This window comes from Xiphophorus couchianus, chromosome 11, assembly GCF_001444195.1.
Source record: "Xiphophorus couchianus chromosome 11, X_couchianus-1.0, whole genome shotgun sequence".
In the NCBI taxonomy this organism is placed as follows: domain Eukaryota; kingdom Metazoa; phylum Chordata; class Actinopteri; order Cyprinodontiformes; family Poeciliidae; genus Xiphophorus; species Xiphophorus couchianus.
Window position 1 is genome coordinate 17,021,121 of NC_040238.1, and position 15,908 is coordinate 17,037,028.

At 38.8% G+C, this 15,908-nt stretch overlaps 3 protein-coding genes across 4 annotated transcripts; 2 read left to right on the plus strand and 1 right to left on the minus strand.

Moving 5' to 3' along the window:
- The first annotated feature begins 1,797 nt into the window (after positions 1-1,797).
- Positions 1,798-7,317, plus strand: LOC114153255 (V-set and immunoglobulin domain-containing protein 10-like 2). Its single transcript, XM_028031652.1, has 7 exons — positions 1,798-2,060; positions 2,665-3,048; positions 4,175-4,450; positions 5,541-5,816; positions 6,296-6,580; positions 6,668-6,925; positions 7,010-7,317. The coding sequence occupies exons 1-7, from the start codon at positions 1,991-1,993 to the stop codon at positions 7,315-7,317; spliced, it is 1,857 nt and encodes a 618-aa protein (XP_027887453.1). The 5' UTR covers positions 1,798-1,990.
- Positions 7,318-7,487: 170 nt separating this feature from the next.
- Positions 7,488-8,949, plus strand: LOC114152637 (V-set and immunoglobulin domain-containing protein 10-like 2). Its single transcript, XM_028030570.1, has 4 exons — positions 7,488-7,837; positions 8,418-8,540; positions 8,640-8,664; positions 8,757-8,949. The coding sequence occupies exons 1-4, from the start codon at positions 7,489-7,491 to the stop codon at positions 8,911-8,913; spliced, it is 654 nt and encodes a 217-aa protein (XP_027886371.1). The 5' UTR covers position 7,488; the 3' UTR covers positions 8,914-8,949.
- A 1,380-nt stretch (positions 8,950-10,329) lies between these two features.
- Positions 10,330-15,842, minus strand: chek1 (checkpoint kinase 1). 2 transcript variants are annotated; one of them, XM_028030376.1, is made up of 14 exons: positions 15,693-15,842; positions 15,439-15,504; positions 15,069-15,168; positions 14,880-14,988; positions 14,487-14,551; positions 14,340-14,409; positions 14,072-14,260; positions 13,197-13,301; positions 12,382-12,465; positions 12,039-12,105; positions 11,787-11,955; positions 11,551-11,682; positions 11,338-11,439; positions 10,330-10,652 (listed from the first exon to the last, which is right to left on the minus strand). In XM_028030376.1, the coding sequence occupies exons 2-14, from the start codon at positions 15,501-15,503 to the stop codon at positions 10,557-10,559; spliced, it is 1,353 nt and encodes a 450-aa protein (XP_027886177.1). In that variant the 5' UTR covers position 15,504; positions 15,693-15,842; the 3' UTR covers positions 10,330-10,556. The 2 variants fall into 2 exon arrangements, with proteins under 2 accessions (XP_027886177.1, XP_027886176.1); XM_028030375.1 differs by having other exon boundaries at positions 15,054-15,168.
- Between the last annotated feature and the right edge of the window lie 66 nt (positions 15,843-15,908).

Consider the following 15,908-nt stretch of genomic DNA (forward strand, 5'->3'; position numbering starts at 1 on the left):
GTGCCCTATACAAAGCTGAAAACAAAAGAGAGACAGAGCTTTTTATTCACTGTCCCCCAGACTCTGGAACTCACTTCCTTTGGAGAGGAGTCTTTGATTGTGTATTGCATAAATCTCTCACTCAACTTATTTTTTATTAAAGCAAAACAAAACTATATTAAAACATTGAAAAAAAAAAGTGTCAGACAGCATCTAACAGAAAGTTCAACAAATCCTAACTAAGGTAACATCAGTAGCTGCAAAAATAAATATTGTGCAGATGTACTACGTCTATTTCCCCACAGTGTTCTGTCCTCAATTTGATTCCCTGCCTGAGCGTTAACGGCTTGTCTGTTCTTTTTTCAAACAGAGCTGCAAACTTTTAAACTTCATACATATTATTAACACTTTAATGAATTGGATCTAAATCTAAGAGAGAATGTCAGTGGCACTATCTCCCAGACATGTAATGTTCCTGGAGTGCAGATGCAGGTGTCAGGTGCTCAAAGGCAGAGTAAAGGATGAGAAGGACTGGGCAGGAAACACTCTGATGCATGCCAGGCCAGGCTGGACACTGTTTGCTAAAATGACTGAAAAACCAGGTTTGGTTTCGGGGCCTTTTCCTCATTAGGAAATTTTAATGTGACCATTTACTTGCTATTTGTAAAACATCATGTTTTTTTTCCCTTCACCTAGGTAAATCTGCTTATCTAAATAATCTAAGCATTCAAAAAATATACACTGCTCAAAAAAATAAAGGGAACACTTAAACAGGTGTTTAACACTTAAAGTGTTCCCTTTATTTTTTTGAGCAGTATATTATGATAAACTTATGCCTTGGTTCATCTTCTTCAGCGGTGATAATGATAATGTGTTGCTTATGCAGTCTCACTGTAAATGTGTTACTTTACAAAACTATGCCCTTGGAACGTTTTTATATCTGTATTTTATTAAGATTTTGTGGTGACAGGACAACACAAAGAAATGCTTACATGGGAAAAGGAAAGAAAACAACACATTGTGCAAATACATTCTGTTCTGATACCACTAAGTAAAGTAATGTAATTAGTAAATTGTGAAACAAGAAGCAGCATAGAAGCCTAAGGCAACTCTGGAGTAACTGCAAAGACCCATTGCTCAGGTGAGACAATCTGACGACAAGACATTAGTTTTGCACTCAACAAATCTGGCCTTTATGTAACATGAAACCGTGCAGTGGATAGGAGTGAAAGGCAGGGTTCTGGACAGATGACACCAAAATTTAATGTTTGAGGAAAACTAGGAAAACTGATACTGACTTCACCTTGAACACACTGTGCCTTTGATGAAGTAGGGAAGAGGCTGCGTCATGCTATGGGGATGCAGCAGGGACAGCGTTGATTGACAGAGAAATTTCCAGCAAAAATCTAAAAACAATGCACTCCTTTCATGTCATTTCACCAACAAAATACATCAAATCATGTTGACTTGGGGTATGAATATTTTTCATCATAATCTAGAAATATAAACATTTCTCTTTGAAAATAAATTGTAGAAAAGGTAATATAATTGCTTACGCCATTTTGCTCAGCATATGACTGTCCAGCAGGAAGAAATGCTCATTTTAGCGCCATAGATGTCAGATTTATATAATGCAGCCTTGACTTTGTCTTATTTAACATGCATGAGTGCATGCAGAAGCATAACCCTATGAGTCAGTCCTACATAATGCAGGGGTCCAGTAACACAGTGTCATTCTAACCCCACAGAGAAGCACAGGGAACTAGAGAGAAAGGAAAAACACATCAATAATTGACTCTAAATCAGTCTCTTCCTACTCTCAGCCTAATGAAGTCAGTGCCTCCAACTGGACTCTTGAAGAAACCTGTGGATAAGAAACCGTGACTCAGACGGAGAGTCTCGGTGTTTGCAGGTTCTTTTTTGGAGTTTTTGGCTGTTGTTTTTTTCAGTTTGTGCTCTACAGCATTTCTCGGAGTAAAGAAGCAGCGGGACTCAGGATCATCATGATACCATGGTGGCCAAACTGTTAGGGCTGGCCTTTCTTTATCTCACGACCGGTCCATTCACCTTCTCTGCACATGGTAAGGATTGACGGTGTTTGAATTCAATTACAAACACTTTTTAAAATAACTTTTTGGCTCTTAAATATTTGATGATCCCTTTATGATCAATGTTATTTTGACATTTAATTGCATGATTTTTCTTTAGGTACCTACAAATAAAAGGTATTCTTCTTATCACCTGTCAGTGTGCAGAATAATTGTAAAAATAGTTAAATACAAATAAAAACAAGAAATGTATCAGACGATTGCATCTTTTCCATTCCACTTCCACTATATTTTGACCATAAATGCCACAAAAAAATATTTTAAAAGCATCCCATTCCAGATTTCTTCCAACATAACTTGTACAATTAAATCATTACTTTTTCTCTGTTTTTGAGCTGTTATTTCCTCTATATTTGCTTTATAACAATTAAACATGACCATCATTTCAGAGAAATAGGAAATTTGAAAAGGCAAAACATTTTTCCAAGTTGGATTTGAAAATAAAGTGAGACAGCATTGACAACACTTGTTCTGGAATCTTGTAAGCCTCTCCTGAAACTTGCAGTGTAATCAAACCTGCAGCAGAACACCAGCAGGGCACATGACACCGCCGTCTTTCTCCATGACCCTTTTGCAGGCACGTCAGTGTATCCTGTCCCAACTTCATCTGTAAAGATCAATCCAAACTGGGAGGTGGTCTACCAGGACACTGACATTTATGGGGTGGTGGGCAAAGCCGTGATCCTGGAGTGTGGCACCAGCGTGCCTGACATCTACATATGGAGCTTCACCAAGCCAGGCACTGACGCCATCAAAGCAGTGGTGTACAATCTGGGGAAAGGGCCGAGGATCCAGCAGTTTGCTGAAACACTTGGACACTTGACCATCATCTCAAACAGTGCAGCAGTGAGCATTGAGAAACTGCCTCTGGCTGCTCATGGCCTGTTCACCTGCCAGGCCTTCTACAATATCGACAAGGAGCCCGTAGTCTACTATTACTACGTTCACCTCAATGTCAGAGGTAAGACTCTCAACTCAAATTACGTTTCTTCGTCAAGCTGGGTGTACGTAACAGGCTCAGCTTTTCTTGTGTACTTTGACACTTCTTCTGATAACTGTAACCTTTTTGATCACCAAATCAGTGACCAACTATTTATAGTCAACAGTTGTCTTTTTTTAAAATAAAAATCAAGAAGCAATATAGTTTTTAATAATTGGTCTTCCATACTGTCTCGCTTTGGATGCCAAGTCATATATTTTTTAGTGTGCTTGTTTTTTTTTTTTTTTTTTGCGTCCTTACAGTAATGCGAAGCAAACAGGGCTGAAACAAAAACATTTTTCTTTTACAGGTTTTTCTTTTCTTTTGTCTAATGTTGCAGATCAAGCATTTCGTTTCAGCGTTTCGGTGAAGGACTGCTTTGTCCCCAGTTCTCCTCTTCCACTAAGCCTGATCTCCTCTATTAAAACTTTTTGAAACATCTACTTTAAGCGCTCAGTTTAGCCCATGACTGAGCATGCAAAATTACAAAGCACATGTTCTGAAAACATTTAAAGTTTCAAAAACTTTAAATTTTAATCTAATTTTCACTGTAGATGAAATTGGTCAATTCTTTGCAAAATTATTTCAGTTCAACATCGTTAGGGGGTTTTTGAGCATCAACTGCCTTATGAAGAGCAGCCTACACCTGTTTAATTGGATGAAAGTCCAATGTAAGTCCAGACTTTGACTAGGTCATTCCAAAACCTTGTTTTGTGTCTTAGCCACTCGCAGGTGGTTTGAAACATTGTCCTTATGCACAGACTAAGTTTGAAACTTAGCTATTTTGGGGATATATTTGTGAATTCATAAATAAATTGCCTGGCACCAAGCTCATTAAATCACCTTGTGCGATCTTAAAGGGGAAACACACAAAATCATAGATCAGGTCTAAAGTTTTAGACCAAAACAAGTCTGTCCATTATTTTTGTAATCAACAGAATCAACAGTCATTCAGTTTACAAGTAGCCTTAAAGCTGGTATAGTATCATGCAAACAAAAGAGTCAGAATCCATTGAGTGGTTCAGTCATGCACTGCGGAAACACAACATAATGAAAATGATTATTAGCATAAAACTCTTATTTCTCTCTGTATTTTTCTTGAACACAGTCCCCGTCAGTAAGCCGTATCTGTTGCTAAGTGATGTGTCTCCGGTGGAAGGCTCCACAATGTGGATGCGATGCAACCTGGAAAACGGGACCGGGCCAATCCAGTACGTATGGCAGCACGAAACCCACAGTGGCAACATCACGGTGGTGGCCCAGGGAAGCAGCAACCTCATCAACATAACGGACATCAACAGAAACCACACTGGCTGGTACCGCTGTGTGGCCACCAATGCCGTCAACAGTGAGAGCTCTAACCGCTTATGGCTGGACACCATCTGTGAGTGTAAAAAGTTTCTTTCATCATGTTTTATAATCTTTTAAAACAGTGTTAGTGCATTTGCAAATTCACGATGAGTGTCTTCGACTTCGAGAAGAATACATACCCATTTATTTTCTGTTTTCAGAAATGAAAATGAAAAAAAAACATGGCTTTTTTTTATTAATCTCCCTTTGTTCTGACAAATAATCAATAAGTAGGGTCCACAAGTGTATAATTTTGTGTTAGTATAAGTCCAGTTCTTCTCTGAAGGTCTTTGTTCAAGAACCAAAACATTGTGTGAAGAGAAAGACGACACTAGAAACAACAAAAATATATAAAGTTGAATAATATCTCACAAAAAATATCCCAAGCATTAAACAGGACACAGATCACAGTTTACCATCTATATTCATGTGTTTATCTTATTACTTTGTCTTGTGTTTGTTATAAAACCTCAAATTTTGTTTAGTAAATTTGACCCTATTTTCTTTCTGAAGTGTTTTGATTTGGTGATGCTGATTGGCTGCTTTTCATCCAATTGAATGCAGCATAGAGTAGTAAAAGCTTTACTCCTTGTAGTGGCACTCTGCGTCCCAAAAGTTCGTTGTACCACCTTTGCAGTTTGTCTAACAACAAATATTTGAATCACTCGACTGAAACCAAGTCTTCTTTTATGATGTTTACTTAAAGAACTCCAAAAGTTCACTTACAGAAGAAATGAAAGGCTCGGTACAGATCGGTCAAAAAATTGTGTTGCTTCCACCGTATCCAACTGCAATCTGACCTCAAACGTGCATACGGGCCATATTAATGTTATGCATTACGTAGTGGAAGCCAAAATTACTTTTCACAATAAAAGTATCCCTTTATATTAACTAAGTTATACATTCTAGAAAATATACTCATCATGAATTTCTTAAAATTAAATTAAGCATATTTATACATTTTTAATCTAAATTATTATTCTATATGAATTCCCCATTAACTGGCTCTTACACTCCTTATAATTCTAAGACATGTCTTCCCACCCCAAACTGACAAATAGTATCAGTGCTTGGACCATCTGGGCCTTTCATCTCTTACAGGCTTCCATGTTCTTTCTCTGTAGATGGTCCTGACATCCCCCGGATAGACGTGACTCCATACAGTATAACAGAGCGGGGTTACTCAGCGTTGGAGAGAGAGACTGTTTCACTGATGTGTCAAGCCCCGTCCAATCCAGCCAGTCAGTACGTCTGGTTCTACAACAACTCCCAGGTCTACAGTGGGCCGCAGTACACCATCACCAAGATCCTTCGCATGCACACAGGAGACTACGCCTGCTTGGCCCAGAACACATACCTGAACACCCGCTCCAAAAAAACCATCAGCCTGACTGTCTACTGTGAGTGTGACCTCTGACCTCAGGCCCTGATATTACCGCTATTGCTCTTTTGTCTGTTCCAGAGTGCTTTCTCTGTCTTGGTACAATAAGGTGCAGAACTATAGATGGGGTCTTTCCTCTTTTGCCACATCAAGCTTTGTTTTTTTTTGCTGTCTTTCTTTATTCTTAAATAATTCAGTATTTCATTTTCACTCATTCAGACATCAGATCAAACTCACACACCAACATAAATACACAAACAAGAGACAGGAAGTATTGCAGATCTATTCAGGAGTTGGACCTTGGGAGAGTTCGAAGGCACTTTGGCAGGTACCTTTTGTTGCAAGTACAGGTTGATCATAGAAGTGGTTACGTATGTTTCACTCTACTCTTTAGTCACGTGAAAAGATTCAAACCCAGCATTTTGAAGAATGTGTCCTGATGAATTTACCTCCACTTCGAACATCACTGCGTGGCCACTGTATGATCTATCCTTGCAGACCCTCCTGACGGTTCCCCCTCCTGCTCTGTGGAGGCCGCTCTGAATCACACTGCTCTGAAGCTGCTCTGCGTCTGGGCCGGGGGATTCCCCTCCCCGTCCTTGGACTGGACCGGAGATCTGGTGCAGGCAGGAAAAACCCAGGTGGACGCAGAACAACAAACTAATCTACAAAGTGGCACTGCCATCATTCTGCCCTCTGGGAGCGTGACCCCTAACAGCTTGTTCCGATGTGTGGGCTCCCATCCTGCTCTGAAACAAACTACAGAGTGCAGCACACGGACATGTGAGTACACAAAGGTCAGAGCAGATGATGAAAAAAAGTGTTTTTGTGTTGTCATTCCATTTTTTATTTCCATACTTCTCCTTACAGACATTCCTCCTGCAGAACCGGTGTGTTTTGCCTACGTCACAAACACTCAGCAATACCTGATGCTGTCCTGCTCCTGGGATGGAGGGGCCCCAAAGGCCCTAGTGTGGTGGGAAGGACCAGGGGGCCAAAGCAAAGGAGGGCAAGAAAACTCCAACATCCTGATCCTGCATTATGGGACGGCCCGAAGTGGGAAACCGTACACCTGCTACGCTAAACACCCACTTCTGGTGGAAGCAAAGAGTTGTAGGCTCACACTGGGTCAGTCCTAACGATCACTGTAAAGCAATAAACAGCAGACGGGATTTTTGTTTTTAAAAATTACTTAAGATCTTTCATTTCTAGAGGCCCCGGTGTTGTTGACACAGCGCAAAGTCATCTCTGTGTACGAGGGGAGTGACGTTCAGCTCACCTGCAATCTGAGAGCCAATTACCTTCCAGCCAATGACATCACCTGGTTCAACAACCAGGGCGTGGATGTCCGAGACACGTCGAAGTACATGCTGCTGCAAACGTCTGCCTGGGCCAACCTGACTGTGAGAGAAACCGACGAGACGCAGGACAGCGGAGAGTACAGATGCTCCACTTCAAACGCAGTGGGAGGCGCTGAGATCAACGTCACTCTAGTGGTCAAGAGTAAGAATCAGATTTAGTTTTTCTTTCCAAGCCCTTAGAAGAAGTTAAGAGAAGTAACTTTTCATATTCGGTTCAATAAAGTTTAAATTCTTATTGAAATTTTGTAGCTATTAAATGTCAGAAAGTAAAATATAGACATTATACACTAGTTCATATCTTTTTGTTTTGTTGTTGTGTCAGAATACCCCATGCCACCCAATGCAACCCTAATCAGAGCGACGTACAACAGCCGACAGCGTAACGAGGTGGAGCTGGAGTGGCAGGTCGACGGTACGGAGGAGACTGGAGGATGGACTGGTTTCCATGTGGAGTACCAGTGGGTGTCTGAGCGACCAAACAAGAGACGGAGCAGCAATATTTCACAGCTGCAGATGGAGGAGAGGATTGCCTCCCAAGACTGGTACCGTACCATCATCCAGGATCCAGGCAGCAGGAGTCACACAGTTCGAGGACTGACTCCGACCGTTACCTACCAGTTCCGCATAACACCCATCAACCACCGCACCATCGGACACCCGTCTCCAACAAAAACTCCAGGTACAGTAAGTGAACTCTTAAAAGACAACAATGCAAGCAAAATTTAAAAACAGTAGAAAAAGGCCGATCAAGTAGACCAATATGTGTTAAAAGGACCAGATGATATTTTAAATCTCCAGCTATCAGTGTTTTGTTGTGATTGCTGCTGATTACTGTGTTAAAGGTCTAATTTTCTTTTTCTTTTTATCCTCTTAGGTGAAAGACACACACAACAAAAACGCAAATGCACACATCGACACACACCTGACACTGACATTCACCCATCTTCTCTCTGTTTCCATTTCCTTCCTCTCTAAACTTTCTAAAAACTGACCCCATTTAGATTCTTCTTATAAAACACTTGATTTGTCAAAATAAGTAGATTATACATGTTGTAGAAATTTTACTGGGCTAACTAGAGGATTTAGACTGGAGTAAGATTTACATTTCCCAGATTTGCAATAGTTTGCAGCACAAACTGGTTTAGAACCACTTCAAATTCTTACACAACGTATTTGTCAGGAAGAACTATTTTCTTGTTGTTTTTTTTTTCATTTCAGAGGTGTACTATTTTGCAATCTGTAACTGTGGTCTCTTGCAGCGGAACCACGCAACAGCATGTACCCTGCTGTGATCGGAGCAGCGATAGGCGGGATGCTCTTCGCAGCCATTCTCACAGTCCTGCTGCTCATGTACATAATCCGCAACCGCAACAACAACCCCAGTGAGTCCTAGAAAGGGGAATCACAATTTAGCAAAGGCAGCATGTGATAATAAAGTCACTTAAAAAAAATTATGCATTAATGTATTTTTGTTCCCCCAGGACTGCATGACATGCTGTTTGGCATGTGAGTATCTGGGTATTGATGTTCGTTTATCCATATGAGGCTCATTTCCCAAATAAATAATCCATGTCTGTTTCCTGTTTGTTTATTTCTAGGCAGCACAGCCAGTCAAGAGAGAACATTAATTTTCCAGAGGATGAAATGGTCAGAGGGTCAGATGGAGGGATAGAGGACATCGGGGGATTATCAACTGCAGGCAAGTCAACCTGGCCTCAAAAACTGTTTCTTCTTTTCTTCTGTTTTTATCATTAACATAACATTTAGCAATTTTAAGAATCAACAGTTTATTTGAAAGCCTTTGCACCTACACTGTTTCATACAATTTGGAATTGGCAGCCTTTAACCTTTAAACTATAACCATTCTGAAAAAATCAGATGTTGTATTGGTCAGATATTGTATATCTAATCAACATATTCAACCCAACAGTGGAAAAACAGGTTACACTGTAAAAACACAAAATCTCAACAAGTATTTTTGGTCTATTTCTAGTGCAAACATCCTAATGTGCTTGAAAAAATACATCTTTACAGCAAGATATATTAGCTTGTTTTATGTCTTGTCTATAGTTCCTTAATATTGACTTAAAAAAATAATGGTTTCTTTGGCAGATTATTTGCCTTACAAAATGGGGGAAAAAGTCTTATAAGTGAAATAATTTCCCAATGGAACTAGCACTTTATTTAAAATCAATATTAAGGAACTATTTACTAAAGACAAGCTCATATATCTTACTGAGAAGTTGGAGGTTTGTTTAAATTAAAATTTACTATGATATTTGCACTAGATACTTGACAAAACTACTTGGTAAGATTTTGGGTTTTTACAGTGTAGATTAACAGTTCAATTAATTTCCATAGAAAATCAAAATACAGTCTGACCTGGACTACACACACATTTTGCTCCTCCTGCTTTTTTCAAACTAGAAAAGTTTGCTGAAGTGTATATATATATACATATACACATCGCAAACTCCACATAAATTATAGTGTTCAGATTAAATTATTTACTTTAATGACCATATTAAAACCCAAAGACTGATGGGTTTTTTAAAATGTTGCTTTACATCTTAACTGTTATAATGTAAAGTACTTTGAACTGTCTTTTTGCTGAAATGTGCTACACAAATAAACCTGATTGATGAATTGAACTTTGAGTGCATATAACCCTCTCGTTTACTGGAAGTTGAACCTTGATGTTGATCTCTTTCAGGCCCAGCCGTTTCTATACCCAGGGCATCCTCGCCCCTCACCGCCTCACCCAGGAGTGCCACTCCCACCCCCACCAGTCAAGCCCCTCCCTCTGGAGACGACAACGAGCCAGTGAGCGTCACAATCACAGTCAAGGCTGCAGAATCCTAGAGTAAATAAACCAGCTGTAGTTTACACTGGAGCTCTTGCTGTAAATAGCGTCATGCACATCGATTTGTCTGATTTATCTAACAAAACATTTTGATGTTGGTTTTAAAAGGTCAGGCGCTGCAAAAATGAGCTAGACGGTCAATTTGCTATGTATAATATGTACATGTTAAGTGGGTTTTTTTAGCCTTTCGCCTTAGCAGGCATCCGTCTTCTTTACACATTAACCTCAAATTCTTTCAGATTTGCATAGAGGATAGTAATACGCGTTTGTGTATCAATTAAAATATAAGATTTTTTCATTATCACAGATCATTTAGCAAACAAGATCTTTATTAATTTATTCAGCTTTGAACATTAACATAGCAAAAACAACCAGAACACTTCAGTCTTTATGAATGGCAAATTGTAGAAAACTATGTGATCTATAAAGTCTTGATCTTTCAAGTGTATAAAAAAACAAGTGTTAACAACAGGAACATGTAAATATATACAGTTTGTCTCTAAAGTCCATGACAGCGTGTGTTTTTCTCTGTTTATTATGTGATGGGGAGTGAAATCTTCTGGGTGCAGACCACATCTCCGAGCTTCTGCTTTATCTTCACAAAGAGTCGTTTGAACTCCAATCCGTCGCCCTGAAAAGGCAAAGTCATTTCAGTGTTTCAGAGCAACGCAAACAAGAACTCCCAAAATGCATCTGATGTATTCTCTTAAGCGATTAAGCAATATTTGTACAAATAGGCAACAATTGGTTACAAACTCTGAGTTGCAGGATTAACTCGCTGTGATGCATCTCAAATTCTTCCTTCCACAAGATAAATACAATTTTAAAGATAAAGAAAGTTTTCATCTTATATTTTCTTGCACGTTTATGTGTTTTTTTGGGGGTCATATGTGATATATTGTCACAATTCAGCACGTAGTTGTAAAATGGAAGGACATTTATGCATGGCTATCAGTCTCATTCCAAATCAAAACACTGGAAAATTGATAGAAGTAAAAAGAAAATTTTTCCTCAACACATAAAACTAGTATGTGTGTTAGTGTATCACGTAAAATCCCAATAAAACAGACTGAAGTTGTGGTTTTAATGTGATCAAATGAGGAAAGCCTTCAATAATCTGACTACTTTTACAAGCTACTTTAAATATGTGCTTCATTTTCAAAACTTTTGTTGCTGCTTCTGCACTTTCTCTGTATTTTCTGTGGTTTCCAAGCCCATTTCGCTTTGCACGTTCAAGGTTTTAGAAGAAACCAAACTGAATGCTCTTTCACATGGAAAACCACATTCAGGCGTCAATCTGAAACGCAACAGCTTACCTTAGACAGTCTGAAATCCAGCAACACTCGCTGATTCATCTCCAGTAAAAAGACCTTGAAGATTAGCTTGTTGTTACGTTTGTCCAGAGTGCTCACAGTGACCTGAAGAGAAGGGAGAACTTTATGAAGATAAAAACACGGCAGCTCCAGTTAGAGGAGGCCAGTGTGAAGGCAGTCCTTAATTATCATCCACTTAAAAAAAAAAGTGTTTACCTGTTGGGTGCAGGTGAGTTTGAAGACAAGTGCCATGCCGTCACAGACGTCTTTCAGGGCAGATAAGGAGTCGTCGGCGTTCACGTTGGTAAAGAAGCGAGTCATTCTTCGGACTAATCTTTGCCACAGCGACTATTAACAGGAAGAAACACATCAACTTCATCAACAAAGTATTAAAGAAATGTGAATTTTGTTCATTTTTAACACATTTGCAACATTTTCTGAATGCGCCGTACCTGACTGGCTCCCGGCGTGCCCAACAGCTGACTGCCCAGCAACATGTGCTCCGGTTTAGTCGGCTGGGAGAAGCTGACCTGCCCTTCGGCCAGGCCGATCAACAACATGGATTCCCATCCGCCTGGAGCAAAGTCAGGCTGAGAGCTGGAAAACTGCATCCTGTCATCACTACACACACACGGAAAGATCATAAATAAATAGTATTTCGGCTAACTCTGTATGCAAACATCACTTTGTTCCGAGGCTTGGACCTGCTTGTCCGGGATTTAAGCTCCAACTCCGTTCGAAGAACTTTGTTGGATCCTGATCTCTGACAACCTAGAGAACAAAAGACAGAAATCAGCCCTGTGAATATTAACCCATTAAGATGCATGATTAAAATAACATCTGAAAATAACTGAAACCATTTTCTTCTTTAGAGAGAGTAAATAAAACCAAATGAAGAAGTTAAACTTGCTCTAATTGTATAATAATTTGGCTTCATCTTTATGTCTATTAACATAAAACACAAGGAATTATTTGCTCTTTTTGAAAAAATGATGCTGATCTAATGCTACATGAAGCCTGAAAGGTAAACATTTGAATCAGGCTTGCCTTGAGTAAACCAGCGATCCTTCTGTATGTCTGCGATAACGATTCTTGCATCAGGATGGGGCTGCAGCAATTTGGACAGCAAACCTAAGGAAATTTACGGAAATAACAAGAATTTAACCTGCAGATTTTAAAACATTTTTGAATACAAAACATTTGATGAGTAAAATCTTTATCTTTTAGGCTAACTTATACAAGCTTTACTTCAAAACCCATAAAATGCAGACTCAACTAAACCTGGAATTGATTATTGTTATGTAAATCAAGATTCTGTGAAGCAGTTTATGCTCCGGTTTGGCTTTATTTTGCTTTTATAAAATGTGTTTGTGCCTGAACCAGAACCTGAGGCTGCATTTATCTACAGGTCTGAAACCAAACTGATCAATGAGCTGGGCAAAAAGTCAAATTGTGATATAAATAAACATAGAAGACATCATTAAAAAAAAATTAAAACATACTTTATATTTCAGCTATTTGAAATATAACATTTTAATGTATGGAATGGGGAATAAAGTTTACAAACTCTTATTTTTTGACAGTTATTCAGATTTAAAATTGATTATCAAGCTTTTCAACATTAAATGAGAAAATTGCATAATTTAGAAAAACAATACTTTCTGCCATTACTAAACAAAACAAAATATATTTTTTAATTTAATTACTGAAGAAACGATGACTTTATAAGTGATTTCCACCTGTATCTTTACAGAATATGAATTAATAAAGCTAAGTACATTTTAGTAGGAAAAATATTGCAATCCATGTCCGATGCAGTGTATTGTTTTCCCCCAGAATATAGTTGTAAGTCTGAGTCTTACTAAGAGGCATCGGCTGGATTTTCTTCCAGGGAGGTAGGTAAGTCTTCTTCTGGAGCCAGTCTGAGTATTCCTGGCAGCTCTCGGTGGGCTGATCCCAGGGCAGTTCTGGTAAAGAAAAACAAACATGTTGACCAAAGGTTTCTGTACCTCAGCAGCAAGTCACGGGAAATCCTCCAGAAAATAAAAACGAAGGTAATTTCCATCTCATCACTTTTGTTTCACATTAAAAAAGTGACAAACCCTGATAAATAAAGCTGACAACTTTATTTGTATTTGTTTATTTATTTCAAACATATTTTAAAAAACAAGAGAACAAGCAATCAGTAGGACAGAGAAAAACATGTGAATACATAACTAAGAGCAAAATAATTTGTTTACTACTTCTTTTCTGTTTGATAAGGAGTAGGAAGAAGTGACCACTTATTTTATCCTACCCCTTATCTCAATTTAATGGAATATATTACTTACTGACTCAATAATTATCAAAAATGTGTAATTTAAGTCATGCTGTATTATTCATGTGCCCCTTTAATATGTTATATTACATAATATAATATGCCCATAATAAATTATATTGCATAGACAAGATAGCTATAAGCTAATTCTCATGAGACAGGAAAATGTACGGATAATACTATTAGTAGTAATGACAATTGTAAAGAACAATCTCACGTAGAGCTAAGGTTCACTGTGCAATGTGAGTAACACAGCTTTATATATATATATTTTAATCAAACAATTGATTTAGCCACCTTTCAAGGTGTCTAAATGTATCTGGCTATGATGACTGTGGGTAAAATGCAAAACTTGAGGAATCTAATAATTTCCCAAAAACTGAAAGTTCCTACAGTCCAAATGCACCGTTTGTGTCTCACCTCCTGCCAGCATTGCACTCAGAACAATCCCACAGGCCCAGACATCTGCAGGCTGAGCTTTGTACTCCTGCTGGCCGAGAAGCTCTGGAGCAACGTAGGGGAGCGTTCCACAGAGTCGATTCAGAAGGCGCTCCCGCCCTTTGAAACGAAACATGGTGGCCAGACCGAAATCTGTCAGCTTCAAGTTGTCTAAGAGGAAAGAAAACACCTCATGATATATGAATATATTAAACATGCACTCCAATTTGTACACATTTTATTTCCTCACCTTTGTCATCCAGCAAAATATTCTCTGGCTTTATATCTCGGTGGGTGATGCCAAGGCTGTGAAGGTACTCCTGTGAAAACAAAGCAAGAACAAAACCTGTAAAACTAGTGTAGATTTTTCAAACTTTTACAGTCTGAATTTACTCACCACAGCAGCTATTAGCTGCTTGAAAAACCTATGAGCATCTTTCTCTGGCATCCCCACATCAGGCTCTAGAACAACAGAACGAACCCCAAAAAGGCTTAAAACACGGCAAATAAAAATTATATGCAAGATGAACTTGTATTTAATACATTTTATTGGGATTTTATGTGATAAAACAACACAACAAAGTGCATAAATATGAAGTAAAAGGTAAAGTAAGACAATATGTTGCTGCAGCACACATTTGTCTGTAGAATCCATATAAAATACATTAAAGTTTATGGATGAAATGTGAAAATTTTCAAGAGATCTTAGCACTTTCACGAAGGGTTGTAGATGCAAATTTATACTGAGAATAAATGTCATAAAAACATTGTGCAACAACTTGTCCATTACCAATGCGGTCGAACAGCTCTCCTCCGGTGCAGTACTCCAGAAAAAGATAAACAGTCGGTCCTTCCTTTCGATGACCAAAGAACCTCACGATGCTGGGGTGGGTGAGCATCTAACAGAGAATAAGTGTTACAATGTGTAGATTGTGAGGCTTAAAGTGCAAAATAAGCAGCCTACCTTATGGATGCACACCTCCTTTTTGACATTGTCTGCACACTCCTTAGCCTGAGAAGTGTCAATCACCTTCACCGCCACTGCCTCTTCGGTCTGTCTGTTCACCAGTAACCTCACTCTGACACGATCAGTAAAACAAAAATTGTGGTTAAATTATGAGGCACATGACAATGTTTCAAATAAATGCAAACAAGTGTGGAGAAACAAAATTGTGGACCATGCATAAATGTATTGCAGTTTTTACTGATATGCATAAAAAATGATTCAGAGACAATGCCAACATCTATATTTCAGAGAGTACAAAATTTAACACATGATTTGCATTTTCGAGTGGACAAATATGACGGCTATGTAAAAAGTAGAAATATTTATAACAACCCATTCTTACTCTCCATAAGCTCCTTCTCCCAGAGTCTGGACGACGTCCCAGTCCTGCACAAAAGGGATCGCCATGCTGCGACGCAGACAGAAACACGTTTTTATAAAAACATATCAAACAAGGACTCCGTGTCTCATTAACAACTGCGCATTTGAAACATGTCATTCCTAAAGTCTAGACACGCCAGGAAGGACGCCAGATGTTAAATGTCACCGTTCATTTAAAGAAAAGGGTGATTTAAATATCTGTATGTTTCATCGTACCTGAACAGCCTTCAGCTGCAGTTTTCGCACAAGGCGGTTCGCGAAAGACTAAAATAACCTCGTCATGTGTCAGCGGTGGAAGCTTTAAAAGATCCTGGCGGAAAATTGGCGCCTTGTTGTTTTACTGGACGCAACTTCCGCAAAGCTTCGTCATTTCCGCTAGAGCAACATTGTTCTGTGCGCTGTTGCCCTCTGTCGCAATAAAATAAAATTAAA

What these genes read in the sequence shown, in the direction of transcription:
- LOC114153255 (XM_028031652.1), top strand. Translation starts at nt 1,991, where the DNA reads ATGGTGGCCAAACTGTTAGGGCTGGCCTTTCTTTATCTCACGACCGGT. An exon ending in CGTTCACCTCAATGTCAGAG is followed by an intron (nt 3,049 to 4,174) that starts GTAAGACTCTCA and finishes TCTTGAACACAG; the next exon opens with TCCCCGTCAGTAAGCCGTAT. An exon ending in CTTATGGCTGGACACCATCT is followed by an intron (nt 4,451 to 5,540) that starts GTGAGTGTAAAA and finishes CTTTCTCTGTAG; the next exon opens with ATGGTCCTGACATCCCCCGG.
- LOC114152637 (XM_028030570.1), top strand. Translation starts at nt 7,489, where the DNA reads ATGCCACCCAATGCAACCCTAATCAGAGCGACGTACAACAGCCGACAG. An exon ending in GTCTCCAACAAAAACTCCAG is followed by an intron (nt 7,838 to 8,417) that starts GTACAGTAAGTG and finishes GGTCTCTTGCAG; the next exon opens with CGGAACCACGCAACAGCATG. An exon ending in CATGACATGCTGTTTGGCAT is followed by an intron (nt 8,665 to 8,756) that starts GTGAGTATCTGG and finishes GTTTATTTCTAG; the next exon opens with GCAGCACAGCCAGTCAAGAG.
- chek1 (XM_028030375.1), bottom strand. Translation starts at nt 15,503, where the DNA reads ATGGCGATCCCTTTTGTGCAGGACTGGGACGTCGTCCAGACTCTGGGA. An exon ending in GGATCGCTGGTTTACTCAAG is followed by an intron (nt 12,106 to 12,381) that starts GCAAGCCTGATT and finishes TTTGTTCTCTAG; the next exon opens with GTTGTCAGAGATCAGGATCC. An exon ending in GCACGCCGGGAGCCAGTCAG is followed by an intron (nt 11,683 to 11,786) that starts GTACGGCGCATT and finishes TCCTGTTAATAG; the next exon opens with TCGCTGTGGCAAAGATTAGT.